This window comes from Diadema antillarum, unplaced genomic scaffold (genome assembly GCF_040938485.1).
Source record: "Diadema antillarum isolate AM-2024a unplaced genomic scaffold, OU_Dant_1.0 scf00000068, whole genome shotgun sequence".
In the NCBI taxonomy this organism is placed as follows: domain Eukaryota; kingdom Metazoa; phylum Echinodermata; class Echinoidea; order Diadematoida; family Diadematidae; genus Diadema; species Diadema antillarum.
In genome coordinates, this window is record NW_027270957.1 from 1,443,650 (window position 1) to 1,466,397 (window position 22,748).

General features: G+C 37.6%; 1 protein-coding gene across 1 annotated transcript; it reads left to right on the forward strand.

Annotated features, from left to right (window-relative positions):
- The first annotated feature begins 10,517 nt into the window (after nt 1-10,517).
- On the forward strand, nt 10,518-20,321 carry LOC139716647 (uncharacterized). Its single transcript, XM_071628175.1, has 12 exons — nt 10,518-10,659; nt 11,379-11,699; nt 12,077-12,147; nt 13,082-13,226; nt 14,142-14,207; nt 14,641-14,783; nt 15,220-15,316; nt 16,082-16,215; nt 17,033-17,160; nt 17,996-18,094; nt 18,981-19,081; nt 20,194-20,321. The coding sequence occupies exons 1-11, from the start codon at nt 10,518-10,520 to the stop codon at nt 19,063-19,065; spliced, it is 1,431 nt and encodes a 476-aa protein (XP_071484276.1). The 3' UTR covers nt 19,066-19,081; nt 20,194-20,321.
- Nucleotides 20,322-22,748: the final 2,427 nt, after the last annotated feature.

The window sequence follows — 22,748 nt, forward strand, 5'->3', positions numbered from 1 at the left end:
CCACTGTGCGGCATCAACAGAGAACAGGTGGCGCGCGAACTGATACGAACTTTTCAAGAAAAGAGATAGCAATGGATTGGGTCACCTGTTGGGCCCTGAACCTGTTCGCATGATCTCGTCAAAAGAGCCGATTAAAGTTTGCAGTTAAAAATCAATTCCATGGTTCAAAAACATAATATTATCATTACTGACAACTGCTCTTTTTACAGTAGGCCCTACCTATGGCTTGTGACACACAAAATAAGTACAATGTCCTGTAATGCTGTTTTCTGTTTGTTTGGTGTTTTTTTTTTCAAGATGAGATGATTATAATTTTGATGATATTATGTAGCGAGTGATTGATGTTGAAAAGTAATTACGATGGTGATGACGATAATGATAATGATGATGATAGCGGTGTTAATGATCATAACTGCTGATTTGCATAAAGTTTATGTTATACGTGAGTTATAACATTCGTTTGAAGAGGCACTGAAATATTTTGATATCGCCTCCCACTTCGTTGAAGTCTTTGATATATTATATGTATATGGTACATGTTCAGTTTAGATACCATTTCTCCTCAAATGCACCCAGATATGGATTTGGGCAGTTTACATTGTCCCATCATATCCATAAAGTCTTTAAATACTCCACTGTTGTTTTTGTACTGAATTGCACCGTCGAGATATTCCCAATAAAGGTTATGGTAGGATCACTACCAATATTTCAGTGAGAAACTGATATCAAAGACAACAGTAAATATACATGCTATCTATAAAGTCCAAAGAAAAAGAAACAATGATTTATTTTACAAATGCTGACAATGAAAAACCATTCAAACAAAGTGGTAATGCATGTCGCCGTTCGGAATGCAGTGTTCATTGTAATGTGTGATGAAATAACCGCTAAAATGCAAACAAGCGTGACTTGATGTGGACATTTTCTAAAGAGTAAAAATTGCTACGGAAGCTTAAAAGTGCCAACCAGATGACGAGATAAGAAGACGAGAAGACAGGTTAAATACCGAGAAGCCGAGTTATTGCAACTCGGCAAGTCGACTTGTTTAGGTCAAGAAGACAAGAAGCCGATTTCTTGTAGCTCGGCAAGTCGACTTGTTTGGGACAAGAAGACATGATATCGACTTGTGATATGAACATTATTTACTTGGAGAAAAGGTATAAGTGGAATGCTAAATATTGAGGAATGAGACGTCTATGTTTTTGTATGGAAAAATAGCTGTAATGGCTATGGTGGTAGAAGAAAAAACAAGCAAACCAAAAATTACTGTCTGGCCATAAGAATTCTCGTACCAATATCTCACTGGGTTCGGTGGAAGCACTTATTGAATCAACGAGGTGTAAAAGAATATATCCACCTCCCTGGTTGCAACCACATTTTTAATTTTCGACCGGATTCGACATGTTCGAAATGCGGTGCATTGATTAGTGTCCCTGTCAGGGACACTAGCATTGATCAGTGCCGTATATTAAGAGAGTCTGGCCAACTCATAAATTGGACGCCATGTCGTTACCCAGCGTACAGCGCGCTTCAGGTTTTAGCGCGTGCGCTTGGGGGTTAGCGTTACGCGCAGGCGTCCCAAAGGCGCAAGGCACTGTATTGCTTGACTTTTTTTTATTATAGAGAGAGAGGGAGAGACACAGAGAGAGAAAGGGTGTAGGTTGGGGGAGGGACATTCTTTCATTCCATCCATGTTGAACAAAGCCAACAATCGTCAATCATTTTTACACATTTAAATAGACCATTGTAGACACAAGCACCCAGGTATAGGGAAGCTGTCTAAAGGACATAATTCTTGAATATAAATATGATTTTTTTTTTGCTGTAAATATAAAAGAAGAATTCACAGTATGCCGTGTCATACACTTTCACTAGACTGTATGCTATATTGTATTTAGCAAGCTGTCCAGGGAACAAGAATATTGTAAAACAAAATGATAAATAAATTAACAATTCTAGCAGTGCACAGGCAATATACGAATTCCACAGTTATTACTGTTTTGCGCGTAAATAACCATCAATTACCATCCTATTTAGTACCATATAGTTATGTATGAAACAGACATGAAAGCCTATTAGTATGTAATCCAAAAGGAATACGCCTATGTACAATGTACAACATGAAACGCCATCGGCAAGAGCGTATTACGGTATGTAAAATGATCTCAAATTGTTTAGAAATAGTTTTTAAAAAGACCTGTAATTGAACGAAAGCACAAATACCTGGATAACATATGATGATGAGGGATATCCTCAGTGACATCCGTACCAAATATAAACTATACTATCAGGACCATTTAATATATAGATATGAAATAAGTTAAAAAACAAATAAAATTGTCCAAATGGCTACCGGCATATACCTCAACCATCATTGTTCTCTTAGCAGGTGTACAGTATATCCCCCCCCCCAAAAAAAAAAAAAACAGAAAGAAATACAATCAGATTTTCGCATTGATAACACCCAATAGGATTAAACTGTTTAAATGCTACTTCAGCGTCTTAAAATACATTATCTTAGCTCTCAGTTTGGTAAAGCGGTCACAGAGAAAAGTGGATTGTTGTAGAGCATGTTATGAGTCTGATTCTTCCAAGTTAAGCACTTCGAAGATTCTCTGAGTGAGAATACAATAGACAGAACTTGGAGGGAAGAGATTTCTGACATCCTCTACAAAACTCCTCATTTCTCTTAATAATAAATAATAATAATAATGTACATTTATATAGCGCTTATTACAGTAGTTTCTAAGCGCTTAACATTTAAATCTTAAATCAATACATGCATAAGGATTATGAAAAACATAATAAATTATATAACATTACGTTACATAATATTACATTAAATTACGTTATATTACATTACATTGCATGACATTATAATAAGTAATTGAACGCTCTTTGACCACTAAAGCAAATCGAATGGGGTTTTCTGTAAATAATGTGGGCAATGAGTTACAGTTTCATACCCTGAATTTGTATTTAGATTGATTGACTATTTTTAAAGATATCAATGCAGAGAGTCCCGTTGTATTTTTTTTTTTTGGGTACATACGGTAGAGTACGTCTTGACAATGTTACACGTCAGTTTCATATAGTTGACAGAAAAAATGGCATGTTTGTCATAAGATATAATACGTCGAGTGTGTACTTTCCTTGAACTAGGCGTGAATGGATGACCTTTATTGTTTAAGAGAGCAAGTATTAAGGAATTTGAGCATTTTTTACTCGTCAGTTCACCTATACTTCATGGCAATACCTTGAGTGGTTATTTTAAAAATATGTGGAAAATCTTGTCATTTTGTTATTTTCACTTGACCTTTGACCATCATGGCCAAAATCTTTCCCTTAACTGTGTAGTAATGATGGCATGCAAATACCGTGTTTGGTTTTAAGTTTTTGCATTGGGTAATCTCTAAGGTATATACGGAGGAACTGGGTAGTAATATTTTAACAATAGATACTAAAATTCTAACATTTTACCTGACATTGATCCTTGACCTTTGGCCCCCTCCCACGACCCCCACCCCTCCCCCCATAAATGAATGAATAAATAAATGAATCACAAGAGAATCATAGTCGCCGCAGTAAGTTTTGTCTGGAAATACATGTACTCACCTTCAAAAATTGCATGTAAATATGTGGGAAATAGTAATATCGTTTTAAGAATTTAACCATTATGTACATGATTTTGACCTTTCACTTTGAGCGTGTTTACACAAAAGTTTATAAGCTAAAGACAAAACTTCGTCCACTCACACATGCATCTTATGTCAAACAGTTTCATTACAAACGGTGTCCAAAAAATGATTACGGAATGAAGGACAGACAGAAGGACGGACGGACGGACGACCGAAACAAATGCCTCAGGCTACACTTCGTACGTTATGGCGGTGGCAGACAAATGTAAATCAAAACTTGGATAGTCTGAAAGACACCGTGAGGAATCCAAAGAAAACATATCATACAGTTTTCCCGTCGCACACTGATTTCCCACTTTTTTTTTTCCTTCGTTTTGGATCTGTCGGCAAGCGGTGCATCATTACACATGAGTCGGGTGGTTCAAGCAACGCCGTGCTGGGCAGGAATTTAGGCATGACAAATCTTCAGTTTTTCGCAGAAACATATCAAAATAACTTTAAAACAATATATTATATACCTTCTACTTCAATAAAGTAGACAACGGCAATGACAATTCATTATCCCCACTGCACCGTGACTGATATTGGGGATTTCCCAAAGGCAAACAAAATTAGCGCGTAGCTGCGCGTAATGAACAATGGGCACTGCGTATGAGCTTTGCTCGCGCCCGCGTGATTGACTTTGGTAACGACATGGCGCCTGTAGATCACGGGACCAGCTTTTGACCAATCACAGGCTTCAAATCACATAAGCCAAAAACCGAGTTGGCCAGACTCTCTTAATATACGGCACTGGCATTGATACATGAAAAGCGCCATCTAGTGTTATACTCCTTATACTCCCTGGGTGTTCATGGATATCGGGAGGCATGTCGATCTACTTTGCTTGTGAATAAATAATTGCTATAATCAGGGGCTGTTGAACGATTTCTTTTTTAATGTGTGAGTATAAGTGAATTTCGGGAGGGCGTCCTGAGACAACGTCTGTTTAGAATGTTGGGTATAACTTTCTGGAAACCTTTCTTAGTTTTTTAAATATAAAACTTCTTAGTTTGTAAACACGTATACGGAACAATGGAATATAAAAGAGGATGGTTCCATCACATTTCATACAATTTTACATTCTATCTTCTTCAAAGAGAGAAGTACCACAAAAAATAGTCCATTCTTTATAGACATAGGGTAAACAAAATAATATATAAGCAAATATGTATAACGTTGTTTCGTTTTCGGCTTAACGAACCTTCGGAATAACAAGCCTCTTCTCTTTTGGGATTAACGAATCTTCGGAATAACGAACCTTATTTCATTTTCGGATTACTCTTCGGAATAACGGATGCATCATGTCACTGAAAAAAAAATGTTTCCACAGTGACGTATATAAGTTTCAGAATTTCTCATGAATCTGCTTGAACATACGACATTTTTGCAAGAAGAAATCACGCTGTTGTGCAACGAGAGAACGCAGTATCTTGAGAAACCCTCATAACGATTATAGGCCCTATAATATATTACACAGTTATACTGACAAATCAGTGAAGAACCAGACAGTAATATTATTTACCTTCGCGAAATGAATGGTTGTCATACTACAGGACGTATTAACGGACGTGGGCATATTATTCACGCAGACCATGCAGACGGCAAACTTTAGTCAAAGCGCACATAAATAATATGGTGATATGCACGGACTTGATTATGCGGTGACCATGAATATAGGATAAACGAAGTTTGACCAAGACTGCACTAAGAGATAGGAATATTGCACTTTTATGAATGAGAATGAATATTTTTTCTGATACCCATCAAAGAGCCAGGAAGTATACATCACATTTTTGTACATTAATTTGGATATATTATCAAATAATCTTATAATAATTATATTGAATATATTACTGAATTGAATTGAATATCGCTCTGCCCCCAGTTTATTTGTATTCAAGCACAGACTTCAGAAAACGCCTCCTTGCATCCTATTATGTTGACTGATGATGACTTTTGATTAATAGTCAATTTTATGATAATAATTATGTGCATTTAAGTTACTTGTATTCTGTAATACTCGTATTCTGTACTCACTGTTGTGCAGTTATTATTTCTGCCTGCCCAGCACTCTCTCTAATTGACTTGCCATTCATTAGCCCCAAACTGCGTGCTCTGTCTTTTGAATATTATTGTTTCTCCACAACTCCATTCAGTAGAGATCAATCACTTTTGTAATTATTTATCATGATGATGAGTATGTAAGGCCGGCTAATGACATCCGCCAGTTATTTTGCCTTCTTGACATATTCCCAGATAGGTTAAATATGCATTATTATATAGTTTTCGATGAGGTGAATAACTTGCTATACTGCACAATCGCAATGCTAACTTTCACTACTTACTCTGCCTGCACTATAGGCCTATGCCCACTCTCTGTCATCTCCTGTCTATATACTCCGTTTTTCTTCCTCCTTCACATTTCCTATCACTTTCTTAGGCATCCAAGCTCTACCTTCTGTGATATATTCATTAAACAATTTTTCACTTATCTATACAATTATGATATTCTACATATAACGGGACCTGAATGATTATTGTTCAACAAGTGTGCTTTGATATATTTAGGTCGCCTTTTACAACATGTTGGTTCATAAAACCTCATGCAATTTTGTGAACTGATGCATGTACTCGTTCCTATATAAGACATGAAATGACTTTCAGGGCCGGCGGAATATTTTCAAAAGTGGGAAGGGGGGGGGGGGCACTTAAGGTTTCATGAGCTAACAAGTAAGCAAAAACGAAAAAAAAAAGGTCTTCAGTGGAAAAACATAACCTTACCGCGCTCACACTTCAAGATCTCTTTTTATTTTTATTTAGTGCCACTTATGTACTTCCGGATTAAAAAAGTGGGAGGAGGGGGCAAAGTGATGACACCTTATATGTATTCCTTTGTATGGTGCACAAAAAGTGTGTGTGTGTGTGGGGGGGGGGGGGGGGGCTCGCCCCACCCCCCCGTTCCGCTGGCCATGACTTTTTATATAATTTCCATCCCCGCGACTACAATAATGACACAATATTGCTTGTATTCGTACGTTCACAAGAAAACAGTTTGATATATTATTGTAGAAAGATGAAAATGATTATCATATATATATATATATATATATATATATATATAAGTAAACGAATCAGTAGAAAAAGAACGCCGTAAAAAACAATAATAAATCCTAGATCTTGAAGATCTTAAAAACGGAGCATAGCTCTCAAATACTGAAAGGCAAGGTCACACTCTTCATCAGTGCCCATGGTGTGACAAAAGATCTTAATCAAACCCGTTTCTGAAACAGACATGAAAACACGTCTGATCATGTGTATATATATATATATATATACACATATTTTATAAACATTTTCATCTTTCTATACAATCATAGAACAAACAACAAGAGGTGTGAGATCTTAATGAGTGTTTTAATACACTGTCATGAAATATTAAATATTTTTCCCCTTATAATGATGGGAAAATGTGACAATGCCGTTTGATTTAGTCAGCCGCTACATTAAGTTTCTCTCATATTGTCAATGCACTAGCATACCAAATGTCGGGAATATAATTTTTGCTTGTTTATTCAATTAAAATGAATGAAATTTCTCTCAATATAATGATTAACATAAAGAACAAAGGTCAATCCCGCCCAGAAATATGTGCAAAATATAAAATGCGTAAATCAGAGGTACATGGTGTGAATGCGTTTAACACTATACCCCCATGAAAGCCTGTAGGCCTAGAGCCTGTCACTTTTTCCGCTTAATCCAGACAAATAAAACTGATTTATCCAATTAATTTTCAAGTAGGCCCATTACAGGGGGTGTTTCATTGCAAGTTAGTTAGCGCTGACAAGTTGTCAGTCTCTGACAATCACCATAGCAACAGTCAGTGACCAGAGCATCTCAGCCAATCAAAACCTAGGATTTTACTGAAATTGTCAGAGGCTGACAACTTGTCAGCGCTGACTAAATTGATGAAACACCCCCCTGGTCTTGAAATCATTACTCAGTGTCGGATTAGTGTCCAGACATGTCCAGTCGAGTATTTTTTATTTTTACCTCCAATAATCTTCGCGCAATTTCCATTTGCGCCTCTCGTGTCTTCCATTGCCATTCATTACTAGTACACTGCACATCTTTGACAAATTAGTATTGTAGGGATGGGGAAAAGTATACCATCGTTCGCGGACATAATTACTGAGTAAGTTCCTTAGGCCTATATGCCTATATAGAGAGTGGCTGGTCATTTACTATAAAATTAGGCATGAATCAAATTGTTTTCCTATCCGTTAGGCAGGTCCAGTTTGGCGCATGTTTAAAAATAAATATAAAAGATCTGAGCGGCGGCGTCAAACATGGATTAAAAAAGGAAATACATATACTTTGACTCCATCTCTCGAACCTTACTGGATTTTCTAAAAGTATAGAGCTAGAGACCTACGCCTTGTGGGAAGGCTAAGCGTGAGCCGCCATTTCTGAACCGATATCAATGTTGCACTACTGTGGCAGCTGCGGTACACCAGCTAGTCCAGAGGCTTTTACTGAACGACGGATGACGATAGGATTGATACTAGACTTTGATACGACGTAACTGGGTTCAAACGTAGAAGGCAGGCAGTCAGGTAATGAGCCGGTAATGAATCGAACACGTTATTATTCTGCAATCAAAAGACGCCTTGCATATTCGTTCATATTTATTTTGATAGAGTGCCAGCGTAAACGTTCTGCTGCGAGCAGCCGCGTCCGAGATGGGCCGCCCGCAGGTGTGGGCGTGAAGTCGAGTGCCGTTTCGTTGCGACAGAGTGCAGTCGCTGCATAGCTGCACTACGGTCATACGTTACAATACACGCACGCAGTGCGAATGTTGTCAATGTCGTCGTAATTACGCTACTGTCATTATTGAATTGCCTTGGCTTGGATTGGGTACTTCATGACTTGTCTGTAGTTGATCTACTTCTTTTTGACTGTCTGAAGAACATTCTAACGTTAGTGTTGTGTTAGATCGATAAATCTGCCTCTCATGATGATCTTGTTCGATGGCCTCTTGTCATGTTGTTATTACTGCACAGTCGGTATTCAATACCGAGTAAACTAGTGCTAGTGACAGAGTGTAGGTCTAGTGGTGTTAACAAGAGGCCACCAAACAAGAGGCAGATTTATCGGTCTAGCTGTAGATAGCGTTGTGTGCACAAACAAATTACAGCTGTTCAGTCCAGTGCCATGATCTTTTGATGTTCAAGTAAGCTGCCCCCGGCCCCCCATGCATGAGTGAGATACAGCTGTAACTAAAGTGAGATTAGATTCCAGTTTCCAGGTTTTTTCACTCAATTTGTGCTCTTTATAAATTACTGGTATCTTGATGGAAACATTTCCTGGCATTGCACAAAACTAGCAGAGGTCTTTGACACTGTCTTCAATGTTGAGCAAGTCTGCTTATGAGATGCTAAAAAACAAACAAACAAATAAGAGTAATCAACTCAGTTTGTGGCAGGGTGCCTATTTCTGGCAGGGGCACTTTCATTCATCAATAAACAGCTAATGAACATCATGTGTGCTTAGTCCCACTTAGTTTAGAACACAAACAAGAGTTACTTGCAGGTGTTCTGGGAAGTGACACGTGATTGGGCCTTTTCATCAATGAATAAAATGCCCCCTGCAGCAAATAGGCACACTGAACAAAGCCTGCCGCAAATGGTGTGTTTTACTCTAATTGCTTTTCAGCACGGAGATGAATTATCTGATATTTCTAGTACAGTACTCTCCGCGTAATCGGGTATCGCTTAAACGGGTACTCCGTTTAATTGGGTAGTAATGTAAAAATCAGTTCCAATGCACATTAAAATTACCTGATAATCGGGTTGTCTCTCCGCATAAATGGGTAAATAATTTCTTGTAGTCTAATTTCTACCCACATTTTATCGCAGATATAACACTTTAAGAAATCATGAATGCACTAATCGCATTCTCTGCTTTAATTGCAAAGAATACCGATTATTTGGGGAGTGATTTAACATGAAAACACATGTACCAGTACCGACTTGCCACACGTAAACGAACATTGCGCATGTAGCTGGCACTCACAATTGAATAGACAGACGGGAGTTGAACACACTTGCGCTCCTCCCTTGCTCCGCAACAACATTCACTATACGAGAAGCTTGCAACAAAAATCAGGCTAGGCACCACACCTCCATATATAATTTTGCTTTTCCCCAGTCACTAGCTTCTCGAAAAGTAACCCGACGTTCTACGTGACTAGTGCACGCAAATAGACGTGTTCATTTCAGAAAATGCCTGCGTGTTAGCGAGGAGTCTATAGTCAAACGACAAAGTTTTCTGAAGACATATTTGTCCATAAAAAGAGTGTAGATTATTGCTCGTGACTGAGCAAGTGTAAGGTATGTATAATGTGCCGTGCAAGCACGCGTGTTAAACATACCGTGAAGGTGTTTGGTGCAGTGTACAATGCATGTACATATACATTGTGTGTGCCAATTATGAATGAGACGTGTTCTTCTGATAATCGGGTACTCCGCTTAATCGGGTAAGAAACGCTCTGCCCGAGCCTACCCGATTATGCGGAGAGTACTGTATTAAACTAAAGGCAGACCAAAGCAAATTGTCCTAGGTTCGACCTACTGTGCCAAAATTTGACCACACTCAAAAGGCATAGGTTTTACATGTAGCAGGTAGTCGAATTGTGGACAGCGTTATGGTCAAATTATGGGCGGCTTGCCTTATTATTGATATCAAAATTATGACGTTTTGAATGACCATCTTGTTCCAGGTAATAAACATCTTCTTTGGGATTCTCCAGCAACAGACTTTTTCAACATCTTCAACATCATGTATGATGCCAGTGGCCCGAATCAGCCACATTGGTCTACCTTTCTTGTTGGGGTTTCAGCTGGTGCTGTCACGGCAGCGTCTGTAGCCCTGCTCTGGCACCACAGGCAGAGTCTTGCATCGAGACTATGTGGCCAACATGGTGAGATATCGTTTCCCTTGTATAAAGATCTCAGACATCACCAAAATTTGCAAGCTCAAGCAGTGAACAGCATCTCCATAATGTTTGTCATCAATGGCAAGTGAAGTAACGCCAACTTGTGACCTTTACAGATCTATAGAAACAGAAACTTAAGAATGATATCACTCGATGTGAGAAATTAAATAATAAGGGTGTAACTCTGTCTTCTTCACATTTTTATTTTCACATGGTATATCATCCTTGTTTTCTAGGAAATAAAGTATGATTAACTTGAATGGAAGAGAGATCTATATTTACAGGATGCTACAAATGGCTGCAAGCTGGTGTGTCAATAAAGATCAGGGGCGGATCGAGGAATTCCGAAAAGGGGGAGTGCCAAAAATATTTCTGGTGTCACTTCCGGGTTTCATCGGCTGACAAGCAAAAAAAAAAGAAAAAGAAAAAAGGGCTTAAGCGCAATTGTCTTTTATTTCTTTTGTTATATATAAAAAAAAAAAAAAAAAAATGGGGGACGCACCCAGGGTGCCCCCCTCTGGATCCGCTTATGAAAATGCACTATGAAGCAAATATTACCAATTATCTATTGTGCACTCAGCACTATGACTTCTTTATTAACTATTTGAAAGTGAGTGGAGGAAGAATGTGGAGAAGATAAAAAAGAAAGACAGGTTTACAGTGATAGTGTGATGTTCTCTGCATCTCTGCAGCAGCCCAGGGAGATGTAGAACATCAACATCCAGTGCCCCTCCCCTCTTCCAACACCCTCACGACAGACCGCCTGGCTGAGACAAACATCACTGCCCTGAGCACTCAGCGCTCGGTCGGCCTCGGTGACACGCAGCATGCACTGCTTGTCACTGATATGTCTGTCACGGCCGAAGTCGCAGTCAGGGAGGTGGGCGGAGGTGGAGGAGAAGCCGGAGGGGGAGGAGGCGGGGCTGGAGTGTCCAATGAAGCGGGAGATCAGATAGACCGGCACGAGAGCAATCAAAGCTTACTCAATCTCCTCTTTAATATCGCAGAAGACCAAGCAAAGAAAGGTAAAAGAATTATCTTCGATGCCATTATTCTGTAACAAAACAAATAAGAATATCTAAATATATGCCAGCATATATTCTATCTTCTTTTTTTTCAGAGTGCTTGGACACACCCACAGAAATAACAAATTGAAACACTTCCAAACCAAGATTCTGTCTGTGACATCATCTGTCAAATAACAATTGATCATGGTACAGTGCTGTAGCATGCTCAACAGAGATAAATCTCCAAACAGTTTAAAAGTAATCTCGCAAGGGGTTGTTTACTTGTATTGTACGGCAGTAGGAGGATTGATACAAACAATGGCTCCTGTAGAAGAAATTATTATATTGTCAGTTTATTCAATGTAGTTATGAGAATTGTGTTTCCATGTAAACAGAGGGCTACATTCACCGTGGGATCACATGCAATAGATGCCAGGCAAGCCCGATATGCGGAATCAGATACAAGGTATGTACAGTGATTCAGAATAAGGGTCTCTTTGACAGTAAGGGATGGGGAGGGGGTTGAAAATACTGATATTCACTGCAAATCTGTTAAAAGGTACAATTATGTGAGGTGATGCAGCCAGATTGTTTTAGATATTAAAGTGATCATATCTGTTGAGAGGTTTACATGCAAGAGACCAATACTAGCAACCTATTCTGGTGTCAAGGAAACTTCAGTTAAGTGGACGGGTATTGAACAAAGCCAAAAGTGTGATTATCCGTGTTACTGGAAGAGCAAGAAACTTCATTTCTACTCATAGGATGTGAAAGCTGCATGCTGGTATTGTAATGCATTTTGAAAAATTTACCATGAATTTTTATTCAGCACATCTCAAATCTGACTCATTGATATCACCCGAGCCACAATATTTTCAAAGATGAATGTAGATTTCTCTTACTGCAATAGTTAGGCTGATTTTTCTTTTTGTAATAGTTGTCATCATCTAGTTTGAGCTTTACATTATTCATCATTCTCTGGATTTCATGTGGTTCTTGCATAGTGAAATATATGTCAAAGGTTTTTCTGTAACAAGTGGAGGATGAATTGAGACGCAAGATGAATGACATTATCTCAACTTCTTTTAGAGAAAACAACCCCCATGTCGATGAATGGAATGAGTCAGTTCTTCTTTGGTTGATCAAGTAGCTACGGTTACACCAATTAAATGCCAAATATAAGTTTTGAATAGCTTACTTATGGCTGATTGTTTTTTTTTTTTTCACAACATATCCCTCCCCTGTAGATCTATGAATAGATAATTTTCATTTTTTGGCCTTGTAACTCATGTAAAGTCATGATGAAGAATCAGAAAATGTATGACAGCTGTTTGTTTTGAAGACGATCACATTGTGAGAGAGTCTTTGAGGTAGTTTGGCCTTCTCTTGTCACCTTCCAGTGTGCCAACTGTGTCGATTTTGACATTTGCGAGCGGTGCGAGCCACACGACCGACACAATAGAACGCATACGTTCATCAAGATCAAGATACCCATTCCTCCTCTTGCAAACCCAAGGACGGTCCTATTCAAGCCATTCTACCCAGGTTAGTCCCAATATATGGTAGTGGGGGACAACCACAAATTAGAATCGGCTTGCCATGGTTATCATGCTGGCTACCCTCCCAGTGATGACTTAAAGTTTGTGTGTACCTTTTGCAACCCTGAAAATTAGGTTCCTTTCATAAACTGGTACATTGTAGAGGTAGGTAATTTCCTCAGAATAATACAACTGGAAACTACTCTATGGTGGACGGGGAAACAACATTATAGATTTCCATGGCTATCATGCTGGCTGCTCAGTGATGGCTTAAAGTTTGTGTGTCCCTTTTGCAACCCTGGAAATGAGATTCCCTTCATAAGCTGGTATACTGTAGAGGTAGGCAATTCAGACCTTTCCTCAGAATAAGCTGGAAACTTCTTCATGATGATGGGAAAACAATATTATAGATTTCCAGTGAATTTACTCTGACTCCCTCAAAATTCCAATTGCTACTCTTGATACAAAAGGAGTAACATTGGGTTTGTATTTCATTTCCTTTTTAATAACTCTGAAGGGCATAACCACAAGATATACATGATTTTTGGAGACATTATTCTTTAACCATGCAAAATTTTATGACATTTGCAAAAGGCTTACAATCTTTAAATGAACTTATGACAATATTTGTGAACATCACATTTGCATTTTCCAGGATATTAGGCATGTGCTGCTCATTTTCAATCCACTTTACCATCATTTCATCACTTGATAGACAGGAAAGTTAAATGAATTTTCTGTTAAATGTGGATGTTATCAATGCAATTACTCAATGACATTCTAGCCAATAATTTACAGCGAAATATTGTTCAGCTCTAAATGAACAATATGCACTTTCCCATACTTTGCCTATATCGTTTCCCCCCCCCCCCATTACTTAAAAAACAAAAAAGGAGATCTATTATCAATTTGTATTTGACAGGCAAAGAGAGAGTTATCAAGCGTCTGACGTGGGATGAGATCAACAAATTGAAGTCAATATCACATTGTAAGTACTGATCCTGTGTGCTCTGAGCTTTCCTTGAATGCTCATTAAGAACAACAGTGTGTGATGCATTGTTGTATTTATTGTGCAGCCACCTAGAGCTATGATGCAGTAAGTGTGGAAGAGAATGCAAGGAATAGATACATACATCTGTGAAGTTTGTAAAGAATGTAATGGATTTCACACTCAAAATATAATGCATATACAACCCCAAGGGGTGCACCATCTCACCCTTACTATGCTTTATTTGACACAGCCCTTGTTTTGTTTCAGCCCAGCAATATTTGAAATGAATATGTTAAAACTTTCATCAGTTGTTGGTGGTCAGAATCGTAGTGGTTCAAGAGTTGGTACCAAAAGAGTTCTGTCACAAAGTTTTCAAGAACCAATGTACGCATTCAAGAATGACTTCCCTTTTGCTCCATATCTGTCGCAGTTGACCAGTACGAAATAGAGGCCTTGCACGAACAGTACCGAGTCTTGTGCAACAAGGAGCAGGGTATCACCAGAGAGATCTACGACCAGTGCCTGGGTCCGCTGGGGCTTGAGAAGAGCCTACTGCTAGAGAGACTGTTCAAGGTAGTGTTTGTTCTCTTTCTCTGAACCATGTGGAGTAATCTAAGATTTAAGCTTTATTTGTTTTGTTTTCAATGTATGTTTTTCGAGTGCATTCGTGTACTTGATGTTAACAGCTTTTATGGTTTTTATGTGTTAGCATTAGGGACATCTTGATCTTTACATTGTTTTGTTTCTTTTTTATTTTATTGCTAGAAAGATGCCACATAACAATGTTATGTAGAGTTTTTAAGAATGGTGTGTAACTTCTTTTAAATCATATCTATTAATGTATTTGTGAGTTCTTGTCATTTTTTAAAACATCTTTTAAGTAATTTTTTTATTCATGATACGTGTTTGTATTTACTTGTATGCATGTGTATCTACCAGTATTTCCTTCCTTCAATCATTTTTTCATGTGATAATTTTTAATCCTATTTAACCTTTTTGTTCACCTCAGTTCTATGATGCCAACGGTGATGGCTACATAGATTTTGCTGAGTTTGCCTGTGGGCTGTCAACTCTTGTGAAGGGTTCATTTGAGGAGAAAGTGAAATGTGAGTATCATGTGCAGGTACAATGCACCAATCTGACTTGTGGTGTGTTTGATTACAAACAGGCTCATTTTTAAAGGTGTCAAGGAAGGAAACATATCAAGTTAAGAATCAAAGCAGAAAGATGACATAAAAAAATCATGGATTCATGGATTGATGCTTTCACTCAGTTTCAAAGCAATATGACCAACAAACCAGACAAACAGACACAAATTAAAACTCAGCAGCAGTGTCACAGTGTGTTCTACTCTCCTATAGTCTTCTCTCAACCTTGCTTATTGTAATAGTATACAAATAGTGAATGGTCACGAGTGCGATGGTGCAAGATTTCACACAAGGTGAAAGATAGAGGCGCTCTATTCAATGAGGCGAAGCCGAGTTGAATAGTGCGCCTCATCTTTCACCGAGTGCGAAATCTTGTTCCATTGCACGAGTAAAGACCATACACTATTTGTTTTATACAACACCTTGAACGTCAACAGATGTGGTCCTCACAGATTCTTGAATTTAGCACAGAAATGGCACGTCACGTAATGGGCAATCGACCAATCGGATAGCTACATTCTAATCAGGTGTTGTATAAAGATTGCTAATAGCCACTGCAAATGGTGTCACAATGACTACCACAATTAGTCTGTAACTTTTTTTTTTGATAGAACAACAATGAGAACAGCAACAACAACAGCTTAACATAAGTGAGATTCACTGTGTTGTGTTTTCATCATGTGTGTGTGTTTGTTTGTTTGGATATTTATTTTCCAACTGCAGATGCCTTTGAGGGTTACGACCTTGAGGGAGTGGGAAGCATCAGTCGAGACAACCTGAGGCAGATGTTCAAGGCCTACTTCTGTGTCACCATTGAGCTGGTCAGGGATGTCGTCAAGGCCTGCGAAGAGGAGATGGTGAGGAGATGCTGTCTTTCAGCCATGCACTCCTTTGAAGTTAAACTTAACCAAACATACAAAGCCCTTTTAGGGACACTGGGATTTATAGAGAAACTTTCAAGAATTGGGTGTGTTCTAAATGGTTGATTCCATACTTCATGTAATCTACTTTAATTTCTCTCTTGCAAAAATAGATATCCAATGTGAAATGAGGAGATGGCCTTCTTAGTGAAGAGTGAAGTAATACAGGTTATTTTTATTCCAATGTAAAACCTCCTAATTAAGAGTGCTGATACAGGCAAGTAGCACAATAGAACATCCTTTTGTGACTCACAAGATGTGTTCAAACTGGTCTATGTGAAAACGTACTGCAATGTGTTTGAAAATTGTTGGTTCAGAAAGATAAGGGCATCAACCCCATCAACCCCACAGGGCGAGTGGAGTCTTAGTACCCTTATCTTTCTCAACCGATGACATGCTTTTGAAGTAGCAATATTCATTTAAAGACCTAGTAGCATGTGGATTCATGGGTGGGTTGTGGTGGTGATTCATTTGCTACCCACCTGGGTACATTTGCAAAACCACAAATAGCACTGGTCAGCAGCTTTGTGCATCAAAGTGTATGTTTACTGGTAACGATCTACTCCAGTAGAGATTCTTCGGCGGTATGTGTACTTGCATATAGATCAGTGATAAACCTGTACACAATTCATTACAGGGGTTCTCAAATATATCTCAGCTGGACCTGCTTTCCCACTTCATGGGAGCCCAACACTACTGGGTCTTACAAAGCATGACAGTGAGTGTTTTCTCATACTGGATTTTCTCTCCATAGATGGCAAATTTCGATGATAACCAAGGGCGTCCAGTCTCCTCACTCTTCAGTGCCCCAATCCCGTCAGACACTGGGGCACCACTCACCAGCAATGGGAAGATCCCCTTCCCTGTTAACCCAGGCAGCAAGTATGTCTTTTTAAAGTCCTTATGGTCACTTCTTTTGTTTTGTATTGTGTGTTTTCTTCTCATGGGGAAAAGGAAAAGGTGCCTGGTTATGCCAGGCAAAGTGATTATCTGTCAATGTTTCTTTTGGTGAGCCATGTAAGACATGGAATCCATTTTTCTATTCACAAAAGATGCATATATTGACAGTCTGGTGCTGGCATTAGGTAGAAGAAAAAAACAAAAACCAACAAAAACATATGTTTCTATCTAGAAATTTCTCCCTTTGCAAGGTAATGGTTTTGTCCATAAACAGATTAAAAATAAAGTGCACAATGAAAATTATATACACTGTACCATGAATTACATTTATCATAACATTTGCTGCTGGGATGTTAATAAACAAAAGAATGTTGTGGAGGTTTGAGACGCTTTCTTCTTGACTCCTATTGTGTTATCCATCTTTAGATTATTGTCAAGTGCCCCTGCTATGAATAAAGTTTACCATTAAAAACAAGATTTTAGCAATCATTCCTGAATTGTGGCAACAGCTGTTTTGAAGGTGGCTGCATAGGAAATTGCAGGCAACAGTAATTTTTGCCTTTCAAGGGGTGTATGTTTCTTAGGAGTCCATGTTGACAATGCTTATCAATGGATTTTGGTAAGAAAGCAAATTCTGATTGTATAATTTCTCTTTTTGTAGGACAGAATTAATGGTGGTGAAATCTTCATTCTATGAAATCATTAAGGTTCATTGTTTCTTACATTGAAATGAGTCTTCATTGTGTGCTGTTTGGTTTCCCCCGATGTTTCTTCCAGTCTATCTTCAACTTATCTTTTGTATTTCCATCCCTTACAGGGAAGACATGTGGCCTGTCATGGAGGCTATGTCACAGGATGCTATTGAGGAGATGGTGGACAATGTCTTTAAGATGGCCAGTATTGGCCCAGACCAAAGGTACAACTAGATGCAACCACAACCACCAACACCAACACCAACACCAACACCAACACCAACACCAACACCAACACCAACACCAACACCAACACCAACACCAACACCAACACCAACACCAACACCGACACCGACATCAGTACCAACACCAACAACACCAACATGAATGCCAACACCAACACAAACACCAACACAAATACAACACAAATACAAACACCTCGAAAACCACCACCACAACTGCAACTACATGTACAACCACCACCACCAACCCCCCACCAATTCAACAATTCAAATAAAAACAACATTGGTCAGGTCAGCCAGAGAGATGTGTTGGGCAAGATCCTTTATTTGATAATAATGATTTGGAATGATTTACAATGTATTAGCATGTTTTATTTTTTAAATGGTAGTGATGATAGAGATTGTCTCCCTTTATTGATAAAAATGATTTATTTTGCACACTGTTTCTTCCATGATTTCTAGAAAATGATTGTAGATGTTGTTAGTGTATTATCCAAGTGATAGACATTGTTTGGGGAGCTCTATCTTCTGAATTGTAGTTCATTTCATGAAATGCTTGTTTTCTCTTGGTCTCTACGATCCATGAGAGAAACATAGGGAATATTCTCATGCAATGTTGCATTTGCTGAAAAATATATACTTTATATATATCAAAGAAATGTTTTCTCATTGATATTACTGTTGTTATTCAGTGATTGCTGGATAGCATCTGTGGGATTCTAAAAAGTAGATTTTTCCCGAGTTGCAATTTGCACGATTGTACTTCTTATACTATCACAACATCCTCACTCTCGTTTCTGTTCTTCTTTTCTGTTGTTCTTTCTGTCCTTCCTTCTATCTTCTACTGTCTCTCGCTTGTGAATACCAGAATCAGCTTTGATCAGTTCAAGGATCTAGCCATTGTGGATAGCAGTCTGGTGGCGTGGTTTGATTCCCTGGGTCCCATCTTCTAGATGACAAGAACAAAAGGTAAGCACTCAAGTCAAGCAAGGCTGATCTGCCTCTGCTGACTACTTAGGATTAATCACTTGTTAATGTTGTGTTTATCGTGCATTAATGTCCCTTTCTTAGGCAAGTAGAAGTGCTACTCTGTTATTGACATTTTCAATGATTAAAAAAACAAACAAACAACAACAACAGCAACACAAATTATGAGCAGTGTTGTTTAATGTAGAGTTACTTCAGTTGTTAAAACTTGCATGCCTGTGCTGCTTTACTGTTCAACTAACCTCATTTGTCTGCAAACAGCTAGCCACTTAATTTTCATTTATTGTTCCGTACGTAAGCACATACTATTCAATTTTTCACTCTTGCCCTGATGTGTTTCTTCTGCCTTCCAGAATGTAAATTGAATGTCTTAGTCAAAATACTATATTAGAAAGGAGCAGAAATGGAATAGATTCTTATTCTACAACCTGTCTTTTAAGGATACATGAGGCATCGCTATCTCTTGAAGAATTTCTTCTTGTAATGATTTAATTCTTCAACAGTGAATTAAGGGCAGTAGGTTAATGTAAAAATTGCTAGAATTAACTTTTTGATTATAGAATTATGCCATCTAATGAGACTGCATTTGCTATTTATGATGATAGAACAATTTTAAAAGTGACTGAGAGTAGAGCAAGACTGATTGTGTCAGTCTCTAGTTTGTTTTGTTTCAATAAATGTAGACTGTAATCTTGCTCAAGAGAAAATCAGAATGATTTAGGTGCTCTTTCTGCAATTAGCTGTCATTTTTCTTTACTTTATGGGAAGTACACTTTCATGACATGCATATCCTGAATATATACCGGTATAAGAAAAGAGTTCTTTGACAAAAAAAGTGTGTGAACTTAAAAAGATAAATATGAGTGTAATTAAGAATTTGTAACAATCATGTTACAGTATATATTCTGTGGCATAAACAGGACAAATTTATATCTAACCAGAAAGAAATCAGTGATCACTGTAAAATATAAAATCCAACCTATGTAGTGTTTCTGTCAAACATCTAAAATTAAGGTAAAACATTTTCTCCCTAGCAATGAAACTCATGTGCTTCATGTTTTTAACTTTATTTTCATTTTTATTTATTTTGACAGCCTCACCTACCTACATCACTACATTGCTTCATCGTCAGTGTTTCAGTCTGATTTCTGTTCCAATCATCCTATCTTAACCGAGTTGGTACATCACACGATTTTAGTTTTCAATTTAAAGTAAGAAAGGGAAAGGGAAATCGCCTCCAAGGTTTGTTAACCTGAATAAAAGCACTAAGATAAAAGTTACAAGTCACATATATCTAAACCGAATAACAGATAATATCAACAGAGCTACAAATGTTTTAAATGGCAGTAAATAATTGAATACACTATCCTGTAAACCAGATATAGGTCTCCCTGTATGTAACTATTTTGACCCATAAATACTTACAATATTTGCGAGTAAGAATTCATTGTTAATGCATTTAGTGGTATCTCTTTGGCAAACATTGCTTTTGAATTTGCACTTATAAAATACAATGAATTTGAATGAAATTAGAGACACAGATGATATGTTCTCTTTTGCCAGCACTGTTGATTTTATGAACAAGCAAAGACACAAGTAACATTCATATCATTGGTAGATAATTACCTTTTGCCATTATTGCAATCATAATTGAACTTTGGAATCGTGGAATTCGTGAAATGCATCCCTGAAATGCTGGCTCAGTGTCCACTTATTCTTTGCCATATTTTTGAGACACTTGAAGTTTGATATGACAGTTCTGCATGGGCAGACGGAGATTAGTACTTGCAATTTGTTTGTGTGTGTATGTGTGTGTGTGTGTGTGTGTGTGTGTGTGTGTGTGTGTGTGTGTGTGTGTGTGTGCATGTGTCCAGAACTGCCATGAAAATTCTGATGTGGAAGCTTGTGTGCAAAGTGTAACCTGATGTTTTGAAATTATCCATCAAATATAAAGAAATGCATGCATATTTGTAAAATGGAAAATGCAAAATGATTTCAGAGCAACATGTGTTAAATTATTGAAAATATTACAAATGTACCCCAGGCCTATCAAATATATTTGACTGAAATCCTTACACTTGTACTAAATATGCCATCATAATTATTTTGTATTTTTATTATTTTTTTAATAGTCCAAATCTGAAATGAACCATGACGTATATTTCTTTGTGAACTATGACTGCCAGAATGCCAAAGCTAAGGGGAAAAAAATGACCTCATGCAAAGATTTCTTTGCAGCATCAGATTTGAAAATGCATGGGTGGTTGATGGCAGAGTAAGAGATCAGATGTAAAAGTAACCGCATTGCTCTCAACAGAGTTCCGTTCTAATACACACTCCTCGTGTGTTGTCAATCAGTACTTCAGCTTCATCTGAGAAGGGAAATGTAAGTGATCATATCAAGAATGTATGAAAGATTTCTGTGTTACATATTTGAGTCACGTTTGCAAACAAATACATTGAAAGTGATGAAAATCTGCAAGAAGATCTGCAAAAAAAAAAAAATATTTGTGTTTAGTATCACTGATTTGTATACTCTTTGTATTATTATTTGTTCAATAACTTTTTTTTTAATGACCTCTTTATTATAAGACCTCATTTATAACTGCTACAATGTACCAAGACAGAGGCATGGTGTATTTGCCATGTTTTACACGTAGTGCAAGTGTATGCATCGTAAGAAAGTTTTACAGGTATATTCCCAGCACACTACCCTCGGCTTTCTCTTCTTAAAACTATTTCATCAGGTGGTTTTCACAAGTTTATGCACAAGTCTGTAATTGAAATGTGTTCTGGCTATACTGCATCCAAGGGCAGTACTGCTATTGATAAATGTTACAAATAAAATTTGTTATATTACATGATTATTTGGGCATGTAATATGTTGATATATAGAGTGTGATATAAGCTTCACCACAATGCTCTCCCATTTACCTGTCTTTACACCCCTGAGATGGTTCTCATCAGCCTTGATGGTTGAATTTGGTAACATAGGGCCCTCCTTGTTCATTTCAATGGAACCTGATTTGTGGTAGGAATCAGTCAGGACTTTTTAACTTCTGATGCTGATATTATTGTGGAGCTGAGCACATGTAATAATATATCTGAAGGAATCTATCTATCTATGTTTCTATCTATCTATCTATCTATCTATCTATCTATCTATCTATCTATCTATCTATCTATCTACAGTGTATCTATCTATCTATCTATATATATCTATATATCTTTCTGTTCTTATATCTATCTGTGTATCTATCTGTGTATCTATCTTTAAGTGGATATTTTTGGGCCAGCAATTTTTTGTGCTCAGCTAGGTAAAATAAGTTACAGAAATCAAGACATCAACTACACATACTGGAACATATGGCAAGGAAAAATATTTGTGTGCTTTATTTTTTTTTTCATGCTAGTTTCTGGTTCTGGAAATGGATGAAAATTTCTGCATTTACAGTAAGTGAATATATATATATATATCTACCTATATATATATATATTACATGGCATGTCTGTCTGTCTCTTTTTTTTCTCTCCTTTTTATGTAAAACACACAACACACACACACATACACACACATTTTTTTCTTGGTATCTAGTTTCTGCTATGTTGTAATGTATTTCATTATGTTATGCTTTTTTTTTTTTGGGGG